This window comes from Pogona vitticeps, chromosome 2 (genome assembly GCF_051106095.1).
Source record: "Pogona vitticeps strain Pit_001003342236 chromosome 2, PviZW2.1, whole genome shotgun sequence".
Classification (NCBI taxonomy): Eukaryota; Metazoa; Chordata; class Lepidosauria; order Squamata; family Agamidae; genus Pogona; species Pogona vitticeps.
Genome location: NC_135784.1, coordinates 301,251,633 through 301,274,312, shown reverse-complemented (window position 1 = coordinate 301,274,312; position 22,680 = coordinate 301,251,633). Strand labels below are relative to the sequence as shown.

The 22,680-nt window shown below is 43.1% G+C and overlaps 1 protein-coding gene across 3 annotated transcripts in view; it reads left to right on the top strand.

Moving 5' to 3' along the window:
* MAPK4 (mitogen-activated protein kinase 4) overlaps nt 1-19,358 on the top strand; it is an 87,415-nt gene extending 68,057 nt beyond the window's left edge. The window contains exons 3-6 of one of the 3 annotated variants that reach the window (XM_072992932.2): nt 1,135-1,279; nt 8,445-8,606; nt 13,786-13,987; nt 16,969-19,358. In XM_072992932.2, coding sequence (XP_072849033.2) covers nt 1,135-1,279; nt 8,445-8,606; nt 13,786-13,987; nt 16,969-17,659 — 1,200 coding nt within the window. In that variant the 3' untranslated portion in view covers nt 17,660-19,358. Of the gene's footprint in view, nt 1-1,134; nt 1,280-8,444; nt 8,607-11,395; nt 11,787-13,785; nt 13,988-16,968 lie in introns of those variants that run through there. The other 2 variants (XM_072992934.2, XM_078384134.1) reach the window with 2 other exon arrangements.
* Nucleotides 19,359-22,680: the final 3,322 nt, after the last annotated feature.

Sequence of the window (22,680 nt, the reverse complement as noted above, 5' to 3'; positions counted from 1 at the left end):
GCTCATTATAGGGTCGCCGTAGGTCGGAAAAGACTTGACAGCACATAACGATGACAACAATTTGTGTTGATTTCAAGTTCATAAGCTTTCAGTGACAGGCAATGCTTGGCAGAATTCAATTGCTTTTTCATGCTAGGAATTCTGTGAGTTAGTATCTAAGAATGTAACTTTTACAAGCTGTTTTTTTGGGTAGCATTTCTTATCATGATTGTGCAAGCGACTGGTTTCCAGGGCTAGTTTCCCCATCCAGTGGCTGAAAAGAGTCCCGTTTTCAGCACACGTTGAAAAGACCTTCTTCTGCTTAAGCATCCCTCCATTTGCCTGGCTATTTGTCGAAGGAGCTGTTGTCTTGTATGTGCCGGATGTCAGAGCCCACCTGGGCTCCTTTTTTTTTTTTTGTGAAGGCCCGGGTGTGGCGCGCGCTGAGGATGCCCTCCAGGCCAGCTGTTCAGCTGCATTAGCTATTCATCATGAGACAACAGAATAGTCATGCTGGTTAGCGATTAATAATGAAAAGGCATTTGGCGCATTACGATAGCCGTCATGATTCGGCAAGGGAAAGAAGGATAAAAGAGGTATTATCTTAACAGATGCCCGATGGCCTTGTGGAAGAATAGATAATATTGTATGATAATTTTGTATTCTTGTGCCAAGGGTACTACAAGAAAAATAACTGTAATAGCATTATATAACTCATTGTGCTTTTGAGCGAACACATTTTTTGTCTCAGTAAATCATTCTTAACGGCTCTGTGAAAGAGGTCAGTGTTCAGTGGTTTAGGTAGTTGGCTGTGGGGCCAGAGGTTGGGAGTTTGATTCACCACTGGGTCTCCTTGACAAGGATTAGACTCGATCAACCCTAGGGACCCTTCCAGCTCGGCCGTTCTAAAATGATTAAGATGAACTACTGGATAATTCAGCGGTTCTGACTGGGAAATGTTTGCTTTTTGGAGTAGATCTCTGAGAATTCTGGAAGTGGTAATATAAGAATTAAACATTTCCTATCTCCAAGTTATTCCCTGAGTAGAGTAAAAATTGTAGTATCACACTCTATGAAGGGCAAGATAAAGTTTCTGTCCCATAATTATTCATTCAAATGTGGATATATTAATCTAGATATATTTAACTCTTTCAGGGTTACCTGTCAGAAGGCTTGGTAACAAAATGGTATCGATCACCTCGCTTACTCCTTTCACCCAACAACTATACCAAAGCAATTGATATGTGGGCAGCTGGTTGCATTTTAGCAGAAATGCTGACAGGAAAGATGCTCTTTGCTGGTAAGTCTACAATTGTTCTCTCTCTCTCTCTCTCTCTCTCTCTCTCTCTCTCTCTGGTTTTCCCTTCTGTCCTTGAGGGAGCATTTCAATAGGTGATGAAATTTCCTCTATATTCTTCTGTCTGTTAGCACAGTAATAGAGATGGGCATGAACTGCCAGTTGAGTGGTTCGGCTTGGTTCATTTCACACCACAACCGCACCGTGTTTGGCGGTTTGGTGCCCCGCCCCCTCCAGCAGGTGCCCACTGAGAAGCACCACCCAGAGGAGGCGGGGCAGGGAAGCCGAGAGGCTGCTTCCAAGTGGGTGCTGAACCGCCGAACATCTGTTGCGGCGGTAAACAAACCGGGCCGCGCTGATGGTTCATGCCCATCTCTACTCAATAATAGGAAGTTCATGAAATTTCTGTAACCCTACATTTTATTTGGTTGGAGCCTGCTAGCCATATTAGAAAGAAATCTTGGCATCCTATTCATGTTCTTGGGATTTTTATTTTTAAGAAACAAAAAATAGGTTTCTGGTCCTCATGATTTTGAAAAGAAACTGAGAAACCAAAGGGCAGTACAAGAAAGTTTAGCAATCCTAAGCTTTTTCATAAAATTGTGTTTTCGGGGATTTTTTTTGGACTGCAGCTTCAAGAATACTCCTGGTTTGCTGGCAGATGCCTCTAACAGTTATAATATAGACAACTAGCTTTTCTAAGCTCTTGGCTTTTTAGCATTACACACACATGACCTGTAAGATTAGTCCTTATGAATTAATAAATTTGCCAAGTAACAGGGTTGTTCACAGGTAGTAATATTTGTCTGTTAGAGAGCTGGAGTCAAATATAAAAATACAGAAGTGAGCATATGAAGAAGTGGTGACATACATGTGACATACATGTGACACACACACACACACACACACACACACACACACACACACACACACACACACACACACTTGCAGATGTGCATCATAACTGCAAGCCTGCAGTGATGGTGTGCGATGGGGATAGTGCTATAATATCATGGCTCTAAATTGCTGAATGCATTTTGTGAACAGGTTTGGGAGCAAGGACCGGAAGTGCAATTTTGCACAAGTGGGCTTTTGTGAAACCAGGAATACAGACAGACCCATATCATAGAATCATAGAAAAGTGAAGTTGGAAGGGACCTACAAGACCATCAATCCAACCCCCTGCTCAATGCGGCTGTTGACTCTACAATTCTATTCCAGAATTTGTTTGCTTTGTGGATTTTACCCGCCAGAATCCCAGCAGCCACCCTGGGTGTGTGATTCTGGGAATTCTAGCCCCAGAATCACTTTTTTCAAAATTATGGGGCAAAATAATGGTTCTCCCTTGGCCTATAAAAGCTGCAGACTTGCCTGTGTTTTCACATTGTGCAACTTGTATTTGCGGTCTAGCTGTTCCCACTGTCTATGGGCCAGCACTTTCCCTGCACGCCACTGTTGGATGACTGATGGACTCCTTCTGCTTTGTACTCCTCTTTTATTCTGTGGCCATGTCTGATCTTTTCCCATGAAACAACAGAGGCTTAAACAAGAAGTATTGGTTAACGGTTTTACTGGTTGACTTTTCCCAGCATGTCTTGCTAATGGTGCCTTTTCCTTATGTGCAAGTCAAAAACGGTATCTCAGGCAAAGCAAATTCTGTGGGGAGATGAAACTGTTGGCAGTACCCAGACTCTGGGCAAACAGAAGCACAAAGCTTGTGGATTTGATATTTCTAGAAGAACTGTAACAATGACAGGGTGTTCAGGTGTCGATCCAGAGTGCTGAAGTTCAGAGGGCACCAAAATCGACTTCTGGAAGGGCTCTCCTTGGTATTTGCTGCCAGAAGGGCATGAAACTCACCTGCCCCAGGTGGGTGTGCCACCTTTAGCTGCTCCTCCTCAGGCAGAAGGAAGCACAGGACAGGGGGCTCCATGTGGGACCAAAATGGTCACTGTGTTTTCAAGACCCAGGCATTTCTCTGTATTGCTCCATCATCTCCTAGCGTCTGCTCACTGCCTGTGATGCAAGCTTAACCGATCAGGCAGTGAAACTTTGGGCACCAAAATTTCTGCTTATGACTCTGATCTCTAGTGGGAACCATAATCGGTATGAAAAGCCTGGAGAGGTTTCCTGAAGTGCTTTTAGTCAGCCATGATTCGGGCAAATGGATGATGACTCACACTGCTACTGCTAGTTAGCTTTCTCTTGCCTGCCTGCTTTCCAGAATCCTACCTCTGTCCTCCTTCTGTCCACGTGTGAGTTGTTCTAACTTGCTTGCTTGCTTGTGCGTGCGTGTGTACACGCCTGCAAGAACAAGAAGCTTCCTCACTTGAAGTTTGCTAGCATAGCACCTACAGAAACAGCGGGAAATAGGGCTTTCAATATTTATCCAGGCATCAAGTGTACCCCCTGGTGTTACTGAACAAATAAACATCTTCCCTTTACAGTTTTGCCCAGTCTTTCTTCCTTGCTGCTACTCCTATTATTATTATTCCCATTATGATACCATAATTGCCCAATATTTATTTTGCAAGACTGCAGTATTTTGACCGCGCTGGTAAGGAAGCTGAGCACAGCTTTCCCTAAATGTATAATGAGTTCCATGAATAATGGACGCGTACTTCTGGCCTTTCAAGATCATTTCAGCCAAGACCTGGTGGCATCCGTTCTACCATAGACCAACTGGCCGATCTCTTTCACTTTTTCAACCTCTGTCTTCTCAAAACACATTGTTTGCAGCGCCAGCTTCTCTGGACACCCTCGGCAAAGATAGGGCTGGAAGTCCAAGTTGCTGGGAAGAAAGAGTCCAGTTTCCCAGACTGGAGAAACTGGGTGATGCTCCTCCAACAGGAAGATCCATGGGCATCACACAAGGTGTTGTAATAGTCATATACTCAGGTTGGAACCTGCAACAAAATGGTGCAGTACAGTGATCCTACTTACTCCTTAATGAGGGTCTTTCCTTCATTATCTCCTCCCAACCCCAGTGTCCAGTTAATTAGAGATAGATAGATAGATAGATAGATAGATAGATAGATAGATAGATAGATAGATAGATAGATAGATAGATAGATAGATAGATAGATAGATAGCTAGATAGATAGAGAGAGAGAGAGAGAGAGAGAGAGAGAGAGAGAGAGTCTGCTGTTGACACCCTCTTGTGCATGGGTAATGCTGCTTTCCCCATATCAACAGTGGTACTCATATCTAGACTTCATGGAATGATGCTCTCTTTGTACATGCAGGTTTTATGCCTTTAGGTGATTTGTACAGAGTAGCACCGCTAATCCTACGAAGGCTAATTATTTTCAGTAGGTGTATGCTTACTGTAGGAAGAAACAATTGCTAGACTAATTTGGAGGGGCAGAACCGGTTGTTTGGAGCCTGGGGAGTGAGACCCAGCACGCCAATGCATTCTTCGGTGCCTCTCCCAGCAACCAAGGCTTGCGCATTGAGAGCATTATTGTTTTAAAATAAATACTGCGTTGCTTTCACATCATGCTGGGCTTGTGCTTCTCTGCCTGATGAAGCCACAGGAGGCAGGTGGGAGTGGAGAGAGATGGAAAGTGCTCTCTATCGTGGAGTCCAGAGGTTCTTTGAACACAACAAGGGTCCCCTCCTGTGAACAAGGCTGAAAGAATGCAGGACATAACAAGGCAATGGGGCTGGATGAACGGGCCAGATCTCAATTAATGCTCTAACCCCAACCTGTTACCTCCCCAATGTGGTGTACATAAACACAGTTCCCAGAGTTTAGAAACATAAGTTTTTTTGGACTACAATTCCCCCACCCTCCACCAAAACAAAACAAAACAAAAAAACCCCCACACCTTTTGGAACTGCAATAAAAACAAACAAATCTTTGCAAGTTCAGGCAAGTCCAGAATTTCAGTTTTTTAAAAACTAAAAATCATCCAATATTATGGGGAAGATTTTCTAGTCCTGATCATTTTGCGCCCCCTGCCCTTTTAACATATTTTTTTCCAGAATTGCAATATCTTGTTTTGAAAATGACCAGAACAGCATTCAGTGTTCTAAGTATGGGTGCACCCTACTTTTTCATCCAGATTGACAAACGTTCCCTTGGGTCTCAAGATGCCTATAAACCCTTGTATGCTATCTTCTAAAAGACAGGTGGAAATAGCTCCCTGTTATTAACATTTCAATATCTTTGTTCCATACCTTCTTGTCCTAAGACGACAGCTTGATTTTGAGAGTGCCTGTGTGTTTTTATATGAGAAAGGAGGAGACCTTAGTAGTGCAATAAGAAATGAAACAATGTCTTGAATTTAGGGGAAAAAATGCTCTGCTTCTGTACCCGAATATGTATTTTTCTTCATACGTTAGAACGATGGTTCCCAACCCTGGGTTCCCAGAGGTTCTTGGACTTAAAAGCACAGAGTGAGCCACTGAGGTATCAGATTAGGACTCAAGAGGCTCGGCTTCAAGTCCTTACTCAGGCACGAAAATTGACAGTAAGGATGGCAATGGGAAATTCACCACTTAAAATCTCACCAACTCAAAGACCCCATTAGGATTTGGGTTGGATATACTGTAACATGAAAACCGGTAATAACAACAACCCCTTTATGTCATGGTATCAATCTGGATTGGGTCCCCTGGGTTTGTTGTTGTTTAGTCATTTAGTCGTGTCCGACTCTTCGTGACCCCATGGACCAGAGCACGCCAGGCCCTCCTGTCTTCCATTGCCTCCTGGAGTTTGGTCAAACTCATATTGGTAGCTTCGATGACCCTGTCCAACCATCTCGTCCTCTGTCATCCCCTTCTCCTCTTGCCCTCACATTGTACAGCACCTTGAGTGCATAGGAGGGAATGCTGGTTGTAAAGCTGATAGAGCTGGCAGACAAGATAAAATTGTCCAAAAAAAGCACTCTAATGCAAAAGCATAATGTACTTTCCTGTGGTTACAAGGTGTTAACAAGACTGAGTGCTTCTGAACCAATTTTGAGTGTACTTCCCTGTAATCACAGAGGCTAAAGAGAGCTGAAGATTATAACATTCAATACCTTTTTTTTTTTTTTTTGCACTTCGGTGACCCACATATTAAGCCATGCAATCCACGTGGGTTGTTTTGAATCCTTATATTTCAGCATTAGGGAGTGGTGAACTAGTTTCCAAGAGGCAACAACTTCTTGAATTCCTGCAGAGCTATTAGAAGTGGGTCATTTCAGCTGTTAAAATAATCATGGGTGAAAATCTGGGTTTGTTAATTATTTAGACAATGTTAAATGAGAGTCCGATACAGGCCAAACAAGAACTTCTTGTAGCAATTATGCCCTCAGTCTGACTTGGTTATTTCTAGATCATGGCTATCAGAAATAAATAGTCTAGTGAAGTCTGCTTGCCTTTAAACTTAAGCATTTTGACTGCAGGGTTGAAGTCCCAGGATTTTCCAAGTTTCGGGAACTGTGACATTATACATCATACAACTCAGGAATCTTTGTTTTGTCTCAGCTTAGCCACAATCTTCAGAGTAGCAGGGAGAGAAATGGATTTTCTGACAGTGTATTGTTGCAAGCTGCCCCTGTATAAATGATTTGAAAGGCAGTTGATTGTGAATAGTCAAGTAAAAGCCATTTTACAAAAGACCTACTCCTCATTTGCTAATGTGGACCAATTCAGCTACCTGCATTTTTTTTTTACTCTTTGATAATCTGTGCATCCTGGCATTAGTAAACAAGATATTCACTACACTTGTTTGAATTTGGAGTTGTACCCAAGAGATGAGCATTGTAAACAGATCTGTTAGGTATTGATCATGGGCATAAACAGCAGTCATTGTTGTCTTCTTCCACCTAGTGGTAAAAAATGGAGATTTTTAATGATGTAAACATGCTTGACTTTGATGAGAATGTAGTTGCGCAACAACACAAAGTTGTTTATCATCACCATGTAAGGACCACAGCACTGGAAGGGATCCTGTGGATCATCGAGCCCAGCCCCTGTCAAGGAAGCACAGTGGGGAATCGAACTCTCCGCAGCCAGAGACCTAAACTCTTGAGCTATCCAGCAGTTTACATCAGCTTTGTACTGGTTTAAGCCTTATCCCTATGAAGATTCCTGGGAACTTCAACATCAGTGAGGCTCCTGTATAGGCAGCCAAATGCCTAAACTACCTGTACAGTGGTGCCTCGTTTTACGATTGCCCCACATTACGACGAAGCCGCTTAAAGACAATCTTTTTGCGATCGCAATTGCGGTTGCAAAACGATGGTCTAAATGGGGAAATTTCGCTTTGCGATTATCAGTTCCCTGCTTCGGGAACCGATTCTTGGCAAAAAAAAAATGTTTTTAGAACAGCTGATCGGCGGTTTCAAAATGGCCACTGGGTAATTAAAATGGCTCCCTGCTGTGTTTAGGGACGGATTCCTCACTATACAGGCAGCGAAAATGGCCGCCGTATGGAGGATTTTCGCTGGATTGTGAGTTTTTACCCCATTGGAATGCATTGAACGGGTTTCAATGTGTTTCAATGGTTTTTTAAATTTCACTTTACGATGTTTTCGCTTAACGGTGATTTTCCTGGAACGGATTATCGTTGTTAAGCGAGGCACTACTGTATTTTTGTTTAAATTATAGCCCTTATTTCTTAATGTCTAAATTGGCACAGGGATGTTTTCTGCAAGTCTGCTGCCAGGATCCTACTAAGTTTTCACTAAGTGAAGAATCCAGCCAGTGTAATAAGAGGGGAACACAACACTTGTGCAATCACTGTTATTTCTTTTGAATCTTGTGCAAGAAGCGCAGTCATGACGTACTACATTGGTGGCACTTTCCACTCCAGGAAAGCTCAATGGAGTGCTGACATTTCTCCCCTTTTGCCCTCTTTTTATAGGGGTGTATGTGTGCAAGTGGCCACACAGTTGCCTAACAAGAACTCAAGACATTACTTAATTTCCCTGGAGCTTTGGAGAATTATCATCTGAAGACCCTTTCTGAACGTCGTGCTTAACACCGTGGTCTGTTCCCAAAGACATGCACCTTGTATCGTTTGATTCTTGCATGAGTCATGACTTAAGGAAAATGAAGATCAGGCTTGATTTGTGGTAGTTCATTCACACATGTCACAGTTGTCTGGTGATTACATGCATGTGTGAACAGGGGTTAAGCCATCCAGGGTCCCAATGACATATCTGTGCTTCTTTAGGAAGCCATGAGTTGGAACAGATGCAGCTCATTTTGGAGACCATCCCTGTTTTCCGGGAAGAGGATAAAGAGGAACTTCTCAAAGTAATGCCAACGCTTGTCAGCAGCACCTGGACGGTGAAGAAACCATTACGGAAGCTTCTTCCCGAAATGGATAGTCAAGGTACAGTGAGTTCGGCATCTGGTGGGATCCAAAGGTGGGCGTCTTTTGCTGGAAAATGCTTCTCCCCTACTCTATAACTCAGTAGAAATTACATTTTGTACTTCCTGTGCACCCACGCATGAGACATCTTATTTCCAGCCAACCATTGCAGGGGGTTTATGTTCTGCAAGAAATATTCTGGAAAGTGCTGTCCAGTTTTATTCTGCAGAGTGCTGTCCAAAACCACAAATTTGCACACTTTTATTTGAAATGTATTGCTGTGAATGTGACTATAATAGCATACAGTAGTGCCTCGGTTTACGAATTTAATGTGTTCTACGGGACTCCCATAATGCGAAAAATTTGTAAACTGAAACACGGTTTACTATAGTGCAGGGGCGGCATTATAAACCTCCAGACACAATACATCCTGGGGAAACTTCCTTTGTACTGTGGGGAAGAAAACGTAAACCGAGGCATTATTTTCAATGGATTTCTGTTCGTAAACCAAAAATTACGTTAACCGAGACATTCGTAAACCGAGGTACTACTGTACTTGTTTTTTTCCTTTTCTGGGGCCAATAGATAATCTAGATCAGAGGCAGGCAACCTAGTCCCGTCCAAACCACGGCCACACTGGCTGGGGATGATGGGAATTGTAAGCCAAAAGAATCTAGAAGGAAGCAAGTTTTTTACTCCTAGATTAGCTGGATCTGACACAGCAACATTGCTAATCTTAAGTAAGGGTATACTTGGCCACAAGTCTGGGTGGGAGATCTTGGGAATTTGATAGGTAGGTGAGAGAGATATATATATTTATCTCCAGTCTTAGTCTGATATACTAAGTGCTACAGAACACCGATGTCATGTGTGTGTGTGTGTGTATACATATATATACACACACATATATATACATATACACACACACACACATGACATCGGTGTTCTGTAGCACTTAGTATATCAGACTAAGACTGGAGATAAATGGTTTGGATTTCCCCTTGATCAAAACTGGCACAATGATCTTGAGCCAGTCATAATCTTTTTATTTCACCTCTTTTAGAGGTTTATTCTGAGGATTTTAAAAAGAGGGGGATTCCTTTCACATGAAAGGCAAGATCACACCCTGGATTTTTCAAGAGCTAGATTGGTGTTACTGTGGTCTTCTTCAGCAGAAACGACAAAGAGACTTGTGGTGTCTCAAAAGCTACAAGTTTTTTTGTCATAGGTTTTTGTGGACTGAACGGCAATTTCCTAATTTTTCAGACTTGGAAATTTTAATGTGAAACAGTTATAGTGGGACCCCCATATCTGTGGGTGATGGATTCCAAGCCCCCCTCTGCAGATTCTGATAAACATAGATTACAGTGGTGCCTCGCTTAGCGACGATAATCAGTTCCAGGAAATTCCCGTTAAGCGAAAACATCGTAAAATGAAATAAAAAACCCCATTGAAACACATTGAAACCCGTTCAATGCGTTCCAATGGGGTAAAAACTCACAGTCCAGTGAAGATCCTCCATACGGCAGCCATTTTCGCTGCCTGTATAGCGAGGAATGCATCCCTAAACACAGCGGGGAGCCATTTTAAGCACCCAGTGGCCATTTTGAAACCGCCGATCAGCTGTTAAAAAAACATTGTTTTGCGAAGAATCGGTTCCCGAAGCAGGGAACCGATCATTGCAAAACGAAAAAACCCTATTTAGACCATCATTTTGCAATTGCAAAAAGATCGTCATACAGTTATTTCGTCGTAATGCGGGGCAATCATTAAGCGAGGCACCACTGTATAGTGAACTCTATACATAGAATCATCTTCGGCTCTCTCTAGTGGCCAGTTCTTGTAATTTCATCTTTAGAAATAAGTACTTTTAGGATTTTTCTTTTAATATTTTCAGATTGTAAATAAGTGAATCAGCAGATATTGATCCCACAGATAAGGGGATCCTATGATATTTAACATTAACATGAAATCTAAATTAATTTTGTTAGTGAAAATTATAAAATAGATTTGTAATGTTGATACGGTAGCTAATAACATGTGACATATTAAGTTTTGAATTATAAAAAAAATTACTAAAATTATTTAAAATGGTCCCTCAAATGTCTCCTCCAAGGCAATGGGTCGAAAGAAAGAGCATGAAATAGGAATTGTTAATCAGCAGATAACTGTTATGGTTTAATCATTAAAACAGTAAATTTTAAAATAATCAATATTTAATAGATTAGATACAATGGATTAACAAATAATTTCCCAGTCCTGGACAAGACATACATGTAGGATCAGCTTCAATGCTTATGTGCACACTGATAAAATATGTTAGGCTGACTGACACAAAAGACAGGGTCTTTGTTTGGTGGCCCCATCCTTAGGGGACACTAAACCATATAATCTGCATGAGGTTTTCTTCCCTAGCTGTATTTTAAATAGGCCTTAAGTGTCTGGATGTTCCTGTCTGTTTTTAAACAAACAGACAACCATTTTTAGTTTATGACTTTCTCCTGCTTTATATCTCCATAGTATTTCTGCCATGAAACAGAAACCTATTTTAAATTTGCAACCCTAAATCTTTAATTTGTTCAGATAGCTGAGCCATTCCTCCTTCTATCTGCTATAATCCTGTGGATAACCTATTTTGAATGTTCTGTTGCCAGTCCTTAAGTGTCTCTTGCCCCAATAATTTCAGAATTTGTTCCTGCGCAGATGAGCCTCTCAGGGGCTTTTCCTTTCCTCCTTTCACTGTCATCTTCCAATTCTATGATTAATCTTCTAAATTTTTTAAAAAAGATACTGTCTGTTTTCTTTCCCAGCAGGTGTCGCTGCTGCCCCATCTTTCATTCAAAGAACACTATTTACCAAGCCCATCCAAAACATAGATCAGCACCTCTCTCTCATCGAAATGTTCTCACAGCCACCAGTCAAAACAATGAGTGTTTAAGATAACAAACAGTGCCTTGAGGCAAGTAACATTATCGGTTCAATCTTTCTCTCCAGACTCAGTAATTAGGGGTAGGTCCTCCAATCAAAACTGTTCCGGGTTGCAGGACAGAGTGCCAAAGAAAACAAAGAAAAAAAATAAGTGCCTCTGATCCGGTGATGCTACACAATCTAAGAGTCCTCTGAAGTTCCAAGTTCTATTTCCTGATTCTAGTTTCCTACATCAGTGTTGTAATTAGACAGTTTATGATTAAACTATTTTGCTGGAGCGAGTCTTTACCTTTGATTAAAACAGTTCATTCACCAAATAACTTTCTCCCCTCCTCCCTCTTTCTTTTCGTTTTCCCAATCAAGGCTGAGGGATGGAGGGGAGGCTCACTCTACCACAACTCAAAGGGTTGCAGGATCTAATCCACTTTCATTAACTTGTTAAGCCCAGCTTTCTTCTGTGTCATTGTTTTAGGCCCATAAAAATTTCTTTATATAAAGCACACTTATTTAGAGTCCTGGTCAGGATATTTTCCAAGATCCTTCTGTACTCCTCCACTCTCTGCAAGGGGTGTTCCCAGTTCTTTGCCCAACATGGCTTCCACCTCATTCCGTGCACTCAGAAAGATTTTTTTTGGGGGGGGGAAGCATCTTCCACCAACTTCTTTCCTCTTTCTGTCACCTCTGCTGCTTAGGATGCCACCTATCCTTTGCCCCGTACATTGGGGACTTTGAAACCAAAGGGTCCCTGTCAGTTTCAGGAGCTGTCTCGAAACCCAACCAGTCTTACCATGACAAAACCCCACCTTCCCATGCTGATATCATAAACACACTTACTAAAGACTTCTATAGTTGTAGTTTTCAAAGTTGTAGAAATTGCAATACACAGAAACCTGACTCAAGTCACTTCAATCTACCAGGACACTCTTCACAAGACATAAAAGTTGTTATTCTGGAAAAGAAAAATTACAGAACAAGAATCCAGAGGGAAAGAGCCAAGATAAAATATATAGAGATGATTGACTCCAATCTTAACAGTCAAGTTTTCTTAAGCCATTATCAAATGTGATAATTATGTTATCTCATATTTTCAGAAAAATGCTCAAACTTAAAGTACGGTATATCATTCTCTACATTACCACATGTTGTTCCTGCTGTTGTTTCCCTTAATTATTGTTGCTGTTTACAGAACCAGGCTTCAAAAGAAGTGAATATCAAACAGGGGTCTTAAAACATCATTGTTGTTTAGTCATTAAGTCGTGTCCGACTCTTCGTGACCCCATGGACCAGAGCACGCCAGGCCCTCCTGTCTTCCACTGCCTCCCAGAATTGTGTAAAATTCATGTTGGTCACTTCGATGACACTGTCCATCCATCTCGTCCTCCGTCGTCCCCCTTCTCCTCTTGCCCTCACACTTTCCTAACATCAGCGTCTTTTCCAGGGAGTCTTCTCTTCTCATGAGATGGCCAAAGTATTGGAGCCTGAGCTTCAGGATCTGTCCTTCCAGGGAGCACTCAGGGTTGATTTCCTTCAAAATGGATAGGTTTGTTCTCCTTGCAGTCCAGGGGACTCTCAAGAGTCTCCTCCAGCACCACAATTCAAAACCATCAATTCTTCGTCAGTCAGCCCTCTTTATGGTCCAGCTCTTAAAACATTACTATGTGTGAAATGCAACCAAATACCACTGTCCCTTTATCTTAGAGCCTTGCATGAATATTTGCTATATAGTCATTGTATTCTGACACTTACTTCTGACAAAGCAGACATGTTCCATGAAAGCTTACATTAAAATATAGCAGTTCGTCTTCAAGGCACCATTATGTCTTTTTTTAAAAAAAAGGTTTTGCTTTGTTTTGTCTTTCTTGTTGAAATACTTACCACAGAGTAAACCCTCCTTGAACACAGCAGCGCTCACTTCTAGGCACATACCACACGGAGCTTCTAGACATGTTTTTAAAGTCCTGATTGTCTCCGGCTATCTCTGCTGCGACTTTTGTCCTATTTTTAAGAGAGCTCACAATTGACTCAAGCTCGCCAGCCTTCCAAGAGCCGCACATCATCCCCATTAAATATAATTAGAGTTCTACTTTTGAATCAAGGCCAATTACATGCTATAATTAAATAGAAAGAGAGCTTTAGAGGTTAAGTTCTTATCTGCTTTCAGGGGTGATTGTTCCTATCGCACATATAATGAACCCGTGAGACAGTCCATTTAGGAAGAAGAGCGGCTTTTGTCTGGGTACAGCTGGCCTGATCATTTCTCTGCCACTCACAGCTATCGATTTTCTGGAGAAGATACTGACATTCAATCCCATGGACCGGCTGACTGCAGAGATAGGCCTGCAGCATCCTTATATGAGCCCATATTATTGTCCCGAGGATGAACCTGTTTCTCAGCATCCTTTCCGAATTGAGGACGAGATAGATGACATTTTACTGATGGAAGCCAGTCAAAGCCAGATGTTCAACTGGGACAGGTACGTTTATTCACTAGTCTGAATATGCAAGTAGATAAATAGGGACCACCTCGGTGGGAAGGTAACAGCGTTCCGTGTCTAAGTCGCACTGGCCATGTGACCACGGAAGATTGTCTTCGGACAAAACGCTGGCTCTATGGCTTGGAAACGGGGATGAGCACTGCCCCCTAGAGTCGAACACGACTGGACAAAAATTGTCAAGGGGAACCTTTACCTTTACCTTCTGCAGGGCCATGGAAGGTGGAATGGACTGCAAAGATCTTTCGATTTCAGAAGAAGGTTGCTAGTCTTCATAAATGCTAATCTGTGCAAGGGTTTGGTAAACTGTGAGAAGCTCCAGGAGTAATTGAACAAGGTTTCCAGTGATTGGCATTTAGGCTTTGTTGCATATTTTTGAATTCCTGGTAAAATCCTTTTGCTATGGAGTCGAAGTACAGAGGCTCACAGAGGAGAATAGCTTCAAGTTCCTGAGGTGCTCCACCCCTTTCTCATTAACTGGCACTTTAAGGTCTCAGCAGCTCACTCTGAGACATTTGTAGGAGAAAGAATTTAAAAAAACCATTCCATTACTTAACGGTTGTGAACAGATCAACAGCAAATCAACAACTCTGCTTCCAACAGACGAAAGAGAAGGAGAGGGACACTCAGCAGAAAGTGAGGTTCTCTTAGAATTCATCAGCAGGATGGAACAATTGCTTAGCGCTGGATAGATTGACAGTCACCTCAGCCCAGAAAGGTCCATCCCAGCCAAATAAACTACAATCAGCATGCAAGGTTGTAAAAACTGCAGCAGGCTTTTCCTTCCCCACTACTAGGCAAACTAAAATAGCTTCAGCTAACAGTAAATGCTGTAGACTAAGCAGTGGTTCTTAACCTTTGTTACTCAGGTGTTTTTGAACTGCAACTCCCAGAAATCCCAGCCAGCAGAGCTGGTGGTGAAGGCTTCTGGGAGTTGCAGTCCAAAAACATCTGAGTAACAACGGTTAAGAACCAGTGGACTAAAGTATGTCATATAAGGCAAACTATGCAAATATGACCTGTTTACATAAGATATGACGGCCACAAAATTGAGCTTTACACTTGAATTTCTTTATTGCAGATTTTTAAATGTTGTTAATTGTTCAGGAGTGAGCACAAATGTTCCTGAAGAAGTGATATGAGATGTAGTACTGCTTGATAACGTCATGTCAACATTACTGTCATCAATTTAGGATGGAAGTGCAGAACACATCAGCCTTAACAGATTTTTAGTTCTTAAAGACTCAGCTAAAAAGCTTTGGTCATTGGTTAGATTAAAAGATAAAGCCAGAATGTGAACATGACTTGCGTTTTGGCAATCAAGGCTTGGAATTTGTATGCCCTGCATTATTCTTTGACATTCTTCAAGACTAATGGTCACTGAAAACATGCTGCTATATGCAGATTTTCTGAGTTTATGTAACTCTTGTAGGTTACAAGATTCAGCTTCTCTTGAACTTACTTGAAACAGAGTTTGCAATCACTACTCTTTAGATTACAATTCCCTACATCATGCCCCAGCTGACTTAGCTACTGGCCACATACGAATCTTGATACTGTAGTCCAGAAAACCAACTTTTGCATGGCTCATACAAGGTTTACATTTGTCCCAATTCCCCAGAATAACTGGCACAGATTTGAACCTAGAATTTAACCCTGCACCTGTTTGACCTTCAGGTAATCAATATGTCCTTCAGCATTAGAAGTTAGGAGGTCTTTTCTGTAGTGGCACCTCAGCTGTTAGATGCTTTTCTGAAAATACTATCTAATGCCTAGCATGAAGCACTTGAACCACCCAGGATCTTAGTCAACACGAAGCTCAGTTGTAGAGATGAGGGTATTCGTATTCATTGTTGTTGTTGTTTAGTCATTAAATTGTGTCTGGCTCTTCGTGACCCTATGGACCAGTGCACGCCAGGCCATCCTGTCCTCCACTGCCTCCCGGAGTTGGGTCAAATTTGTGTTGGTAGCTTCGATGACACTGCCCAACCATCTCATCCTCTATCGTCCCCTTCTCCTCCTCTTGCCCTCACACTTTCACGACATCAGGGTCTTTTCCAGGGAGTCTTCTCTTCTCATGAGATGGCCAAAGTATTGGAGCCTCAGCTTCAGGATCTGTCCTTCCAGTGAGCACTCAGGGTTGATTTCCTTCAAAATGGATAGGTTTGTTGATATTCGAATACAAATATCCCTGCACAGGTGACGTTACCGAGTGTCCAGCTCCATGGGGCCGGACGGTCCACTCACCGATCTGCCGCGGATGCGGATGGCGCGATTCTACAAATGGCTCCGCAGCACGCGATCCGCTTGCCACTCCTGGCAGGAGGCGGGAGGACAATCCTCACTCCAAGGTGGGAGAGTGGAGAGCGGATCGCGCGCTGTGGAACCATCCGTAGAATTGCACCCTCCACGTCCATGTTGGATCAGTGAGTGAACTGTCCGGCCCCATAGGGCTGGACCCTCGTTAACACCACCTGTGCAAGTATATTCATATTCATATACGAATACCTCCATTTATACTCAGCAGTCCTCCTCCTTCCCCAGATCTTCTGCTAGGCATGTTGTTGTTGTTGCTGCTGTACTGGAGGATGGCAGCCTGCCTCAATACTGAGCCATCCCAAGGGGGATCCCAATCTTTTTCACTCCTAGGCAGGGAGACTTCAGGCTGAGAAGGGCCAGACCTCACCGGCTTGCGGGTGTCTGGTTAGTGTGCCTCAGAGGGTACCAGTCCTTGCTGCATCAATTGTGGGACTTTGGGCCAGAATCTCCTGGCTCCTCATGATCCAGCCCCTGGTGGACTCCCAGATTGTGACAGATGCGCTTCTGGAAAGTTCTAGGAAACACGAGACCAGCTTATAAATAAAGAAAATAAAAGAAGTGTAGTGATTTTAAAAAGAAAGACCTGGTAAGAAGAAGGTGTACATTTTCTAGTGGCTAATGTTGTCGTTATTTTACACAAACAGGTATCAAGTGAGCTTCTCCTCTGACTTGGAGTGGCGACATGAGAAGGGCCAGGATTTGGACGATGTGCAGCGCGATCCCCGAGCAGGATCGGAATCCATTGCCGAGGATGTCCAAGTGGATCCACGCAAATACTCCCAGAGTAGCTCGGAGAGATTCCTGGAGCAGTCTCATTCTTCCATGGACCGAGCCTTCGAAGGGGATTATGGGCGGTCGTGTGATTATAAAGTGGGGTCACCTTCTTATTTAGACAAATTGCTGTGGAGGGACAGTAAACTGCACCATTATTCAGAGCCCAAGCTCATCTTAGACTTATCCCACTGGAAAAGGGCATCGATCGCACCCGCAGCGGAATTAGCTTTGGAAGAAGAACCGTCTAACCTTTTCTTAGAGATAGCTCAGTGGGTGACCAGCACCCAGACGGGGCTGGAATGCCCCAACCCTCTTCCAGAGGTTCAGGAGCGAAATTTGCCATCCTCTCCTCACCGTCTCCACAAAGAACCCAAGGAGGTCGACAGCAAAAGCGACCCCCAGTTTGACTTAGATGTCTTCATTTCCAGGGCATTAAAACTATGCACGAAGCCGGAGGATCTGCCCGACAACAAGCTCAAAGACATTAACGGCGCGTGCCTAGTAGCGGAACATCCAAATGAGATTGTACAGACAGAAGTATATCATAAGGAAAGATGGTAAAGAAAAGGGTGAAAAAAAAATGACAGGCTTCTTCAAAATTCTTCTGATTTTACACATTGGTTACTTAGTGCTGAAGAAGCAAACCAAGGTTTTATCACACATGAAACTGGTCAGCTCTTTGTCCGATGCTATGGAAATGCCTTCACGTTAAGGGCAAGCACAAACCAAGATCCCCCCGCGGATGCCTTGGAAGTAAATTTAAAATGAATTTACAGAGATGTGAATGAAATGGCGGGGGATTCTTATGCTGCCTTAACAGTTTTGCCTTTTATCTCTGGGGGAGGTTTTGTACATCAGCCTCCAGTGCAGAGAAGTCATAGTTGAAATGGTTGGTTTTCCCTTGCAGAGTCGGATTGGTTCTGTTTTGAGAGCCACAAGGCTTAAAACGGCTTTTCTTTAGATGCCCCAGTTTCTCAGTGACACCACGACCCACATTTGGTATGGCACTTTCTCTGAGAGGTGAAAAATATTTCCCAGCTGTTTTCTCTGGCATTTTGGCTAACACATTGCAAACTGATAGTTTTGAAAAGTTGCTTTATGAGACTCCAACGTCACAACGTGATGACTGAGTTGAAAGATTAAATGGAAACTTTTGATTTGTAGGTCATGATGCAGCCATCTCTCTGGTTTTTAGGAGGGGACCCATAGCTCTAAATTAAGGACACACACACACACACCTGCAAGAACCTGTTCCAAGACTGCCCTGGTGGATACAGAACACTATTTTAATAGCAAACACAGTACGGTGGTACCTCGACTTACGAACTTAATCCATATTGCAATGGCGTTCATACGTCGAAAAGTTCGTAAGTCAAGGCAAGTTTTCCCATAGGAATGCATTGAAAACAATTTAATCCATTCAGGCTGTTTTTCATTCGTATGTTGAGGCGCTGTTTGTAAGTAGAGGCATTCGTTCCCATAGGAACTAATGCAAAGCCGGTTAATCCGTACTCTACCACTAGGGGGAGAATTTTTTTTATTTTTTATTCTTTTGACCTGAGATGAACTTAGGTCCAAAAAAGGCTAGGAAAGGGTTTTTTGTTCATAAGTCGAGGCTCTGTTCGCAAGTCGAAGCAACATTTTGCTAATGGAGTCATTCATAACTCGAAACGTCCACAAGTGGAGACGTTTGTAAGTTGAGGTACCACTGTACATAGCATGGTCTCCATCTAGTGGCCAGTTCTGGCAACTTCATAGGTTTTTTTGATAACTTCATAGTTTTTTATATATCCTTTTATCCGCAGGATCAGTATCCACTGAGTCACTTATCTACAGTCTGAATTTTTATATAGGGATTTTCCTTTTAACATTTTCAGGCGGTCTCTGGCTCCATCTAGTGGCCAGTTCTGGTAAATTCATAGTTTTCATATATAGGGACTATGAAGTAGTCATAAAATATTATATATATGTAATATTTTCAAACTGTAGATAAGTGAATCAGTGGATACTGGTCCTGCAGATAAAAGGATCCTACAGTAGTACCTAAAGCCAGCTACATTAGTGGGACCTGAGACAGGAAATTCTCCAAGCTCTTTTCCCTTTCCCTAGCATTAAAAAAAATGACAACAGCAGATGAAGTAATATAGAATGTACTTGCCTTGTTAACTTCTAGATTTCCTGCCTTAGGTTTTCAGTTAACTGGCTGGGCAGTTTGTGATCTGTAGTCCAAAAAAAGGAAAATTTCCAAGTGCCCTCATCCGTGGTCATGTTACCACCCCATTTATCCCTGTACCAACGATAGGCATGTTATACAATACAGTAGGAACGGTGCAGATTTCTCAGCCCTTAGGGAACCACGTGTGCAAAACCTGTTTTCCTTGACTGCATTGGCACAACATGGGAAACAGCAGCGGGCAAGTTCCTTCTCTCATGGATAATTTGTCAGAATCTACATGCCATCTGTGGGTGAGATATGCCCTTTTTCGTTCTCCCTTTTTGCCAGCTCTTCTTTTCACCTGTTCCCTCCACACATACCAAGGTTATAGGGGTGAATACAGATTGCCCTGGCTGAGACTTAATACACCCACAGGAAGCTTTTGAAGTTAAGTCAAGGGTCATGTGAGATGAGATCACTTGGGGATGATTAAAATATTGTCAGGCCTTAACGAGGGTCAGCCTCCAGGTTGTCTGTTTCTAGTATTTATTTATTTATTTATTTGATTTATATCCCGCCTATCTGGACTACCAGACCACTCTAGGTGGCTAGCCAAAGGCTTTCTCTCTTGCTCTTGTCAGTCCGTATGAGACAGAAGCAGCACATAGCCCCAGATAGGCAAGAGCTGAGTCTCCGAGGAGGAAACAATAAACAGAGGGCTAAGAGCCAGGGGTGCAGTCAAAACTTGGGAAAAGTTTCTGTTTTGGTCAGAATCCCTCATAGTGGGGCAGACCTATGTTTTTAGGTCCCTGAAGCTTGAACTGTTATTGGGGCTCCTTCACAAGCAGCAACGAGGTCTGGGTAACCGTTGTTATCTTCTTTCATGGGGTTGTTCCATGACAGATTGCCACAATTTTTAAAAAAAGGTAGACTAAAGTCACTTCTGAAGGCCTTCTGAGATTAGGGGCCCTGATGCCTAAGTTTCCTTAGTACTGTACAGTGGTGCCCCGTATAGCGAGGTTAATCCGTTCCGGATTAACCTTCGCTATACGAAATCTTCGCTAAGCGGGAAGTAAAAAGCCATTGGAACGCATTAAACTTCATTTAATGCGTTCCAAATCGGCCCTAAACTTCCCACTTAGAGAAGTTTCCTGGCCCCGGGCAGCCATTTTCGCGCCCTCCCCTCGCTTGCCGAGGGCGCGAAAACGCCGCAGGGGGCCATTTCGGGTCGTTTTGAAGCCGCAAAACAGCTGTTTTGCGGCTTCAAAACGGACCCGAAATGGCCCCGCGCGGCGTTTTCGCGCCCTTGGCAAGCGAGGGGAGGGCGCGAAAATGCCGCGCGGGGCCATTTCGTGTCATCCGCGGCCGTTTTGAAGCCGCAAAACAGCTGTTTTGCGGCTTCAAAACGGACGCGAAATGGCCCCGCGCCGCGTTTTTGCGCCCTCCCCTCGCTTGCCGAGGGCGCGAAAACACAGCGCGGGGCCATTTCGGGTCCTCCCGCGCCCATTTTGGAGCCGCCGATCAGCTGATCGGCGGCTCCAAAATGGCCGCGGGACACCCAATCGTCGCAAAGCAAGGTGCGCCGATTGGGTGCTCCGTATAGCGATCCCGAAAAAGGGGATCGCTATACGGATTCGTCGTTGTACGGTGCACTCACTAAGCGAGGCACCACTGTATTAAGTTTCCGTAGTATTCCTTAAGTTTCCTTGGTAGTAGATCCACCTCGGATCTCTCATCTTGTGGGATTCTGGAAGTTCTGGTTCAGAGTGGTAGCTCCTTCAAGCACTGATGAAATGTCGCAGGGTTCAAGATCCAATGCAGAAGTCAATTGGTTGGGCTATATCTTCACAGGACAATTGGCTGGGCTGTATCTTCACAGGACAACGATGCACTTAGAGGGAGGAGAAAACTCTGAAGCACCTGGGGCATGGTGGACATGGGTTGACCTGTATGATCGGATGACTAGATGCTCACAGTGGCTGGCACTCTTGATGACATGGTGGTCCTGAAATGCAGAGCTCCTCTCTTCCAGACTAGTAGTGAGGTCCAAGGGCTGCTGGCACTCCATAGATTAAACAGAGCTTGGGGATTTGATAGGGCTAAAAGTCACAGAGTTTCTGTTGCTGTATCTGATAACAGTAGTCCAAGAAAATAATTTTTTTCCTGAGCCCTGGAGGCCTTAGAGCCTAAATTATATGAATCTCATTCCAAGATGCCTCCAAGCGCCTTACCCTATAGCAGTGATGGTGAACCTTTTTGAGTCCCGAGTGCCCAAACTGCAACACGAAACCAACCATGACCATCCCAAAGAGTCCCACTCCTCCGGCCGCACAACCTCCAGCATCTGCCTGGGACACTCCCCGCTCCGCCTCCAGCTGAAACCCTTAAAGGTGCAGGTGACAGGAGCCGGGTGTTACCATGCCTGGCGTCCAGGCATGTATGTGTGTGTCTTTGTGTGTGTGTTTGTGGCAGTGGCAGCCACTGCCGTCTTGGCTCGCCCTCCCTTCCCAAGAACTCTCCCTGAAATCCAGGGTCGGAGGACGGGTAAGTATTTCTCGATGGCGACTTATGGCTCATGTGCCCACAGAGAAGGCTCTGCATGCCAGCTGTGCCACACGTGCCCTAGGTTCGCTATGGCTGCAAAACAGGAAGCTGATAATACAGTGGCCTTAACCTTCACTGAGCATAGATAAAACCTTTCCCCCCCCAAAATGGATCCATCTAGGTCAAATTTCAAAAGCAAAATTATAAATGGTACATGTTCCAAAAGCGAAAATTGAATTCTGATGGTCCACCGCATTGTGAGTGTGTGTGATATTTTGTTTTGATTCTGCTATTGAACCAGTTGTTCAATATGTGCAGTTAAACCAATGTCTTGAATATCTGCAACGGCTCCTTCTGATAGTGGGCAAAACATATATATATATAAAAAAGATGCTAATGTTTCTTTGCTTTAAAGCCAGTAGCTCTAGATCTTGGAATTTAAGAATTAAACTCAGAAGAGTTTCTCATGATTCTATTGCCATAGTTGTTTCGCACTGAAGTGTCCTTGGAAGGTAAAAGAATGAAGCGAAATTTCAAATAAACTTTGTAAATAAATAAATAGACACCCAAGGGTTTTGCTGCAGGCTGTGTTTGCATCCACATTTCTGGGCACCTTAGTCATTAATCAGTTGAGTTTAATTTATATATGAAGAAATGTTCTATACTAATATTTAACCTGCTTGATCATATTTTTTTTAAAAGGAAAGACTGAAAGTATGTAAATAGTATGTGCTTTTAAAAAAGAAAGAAAAATATCATCTTCCTTGCACCCTTTGTTACACTGGATTATGGCATGTCTTCTGTTTCTGATGGAAAATATATCACATTGATTACTTAACTTTAAAGGTTCATATATTCTTTTGCTTCTGTAATTGAAATATAA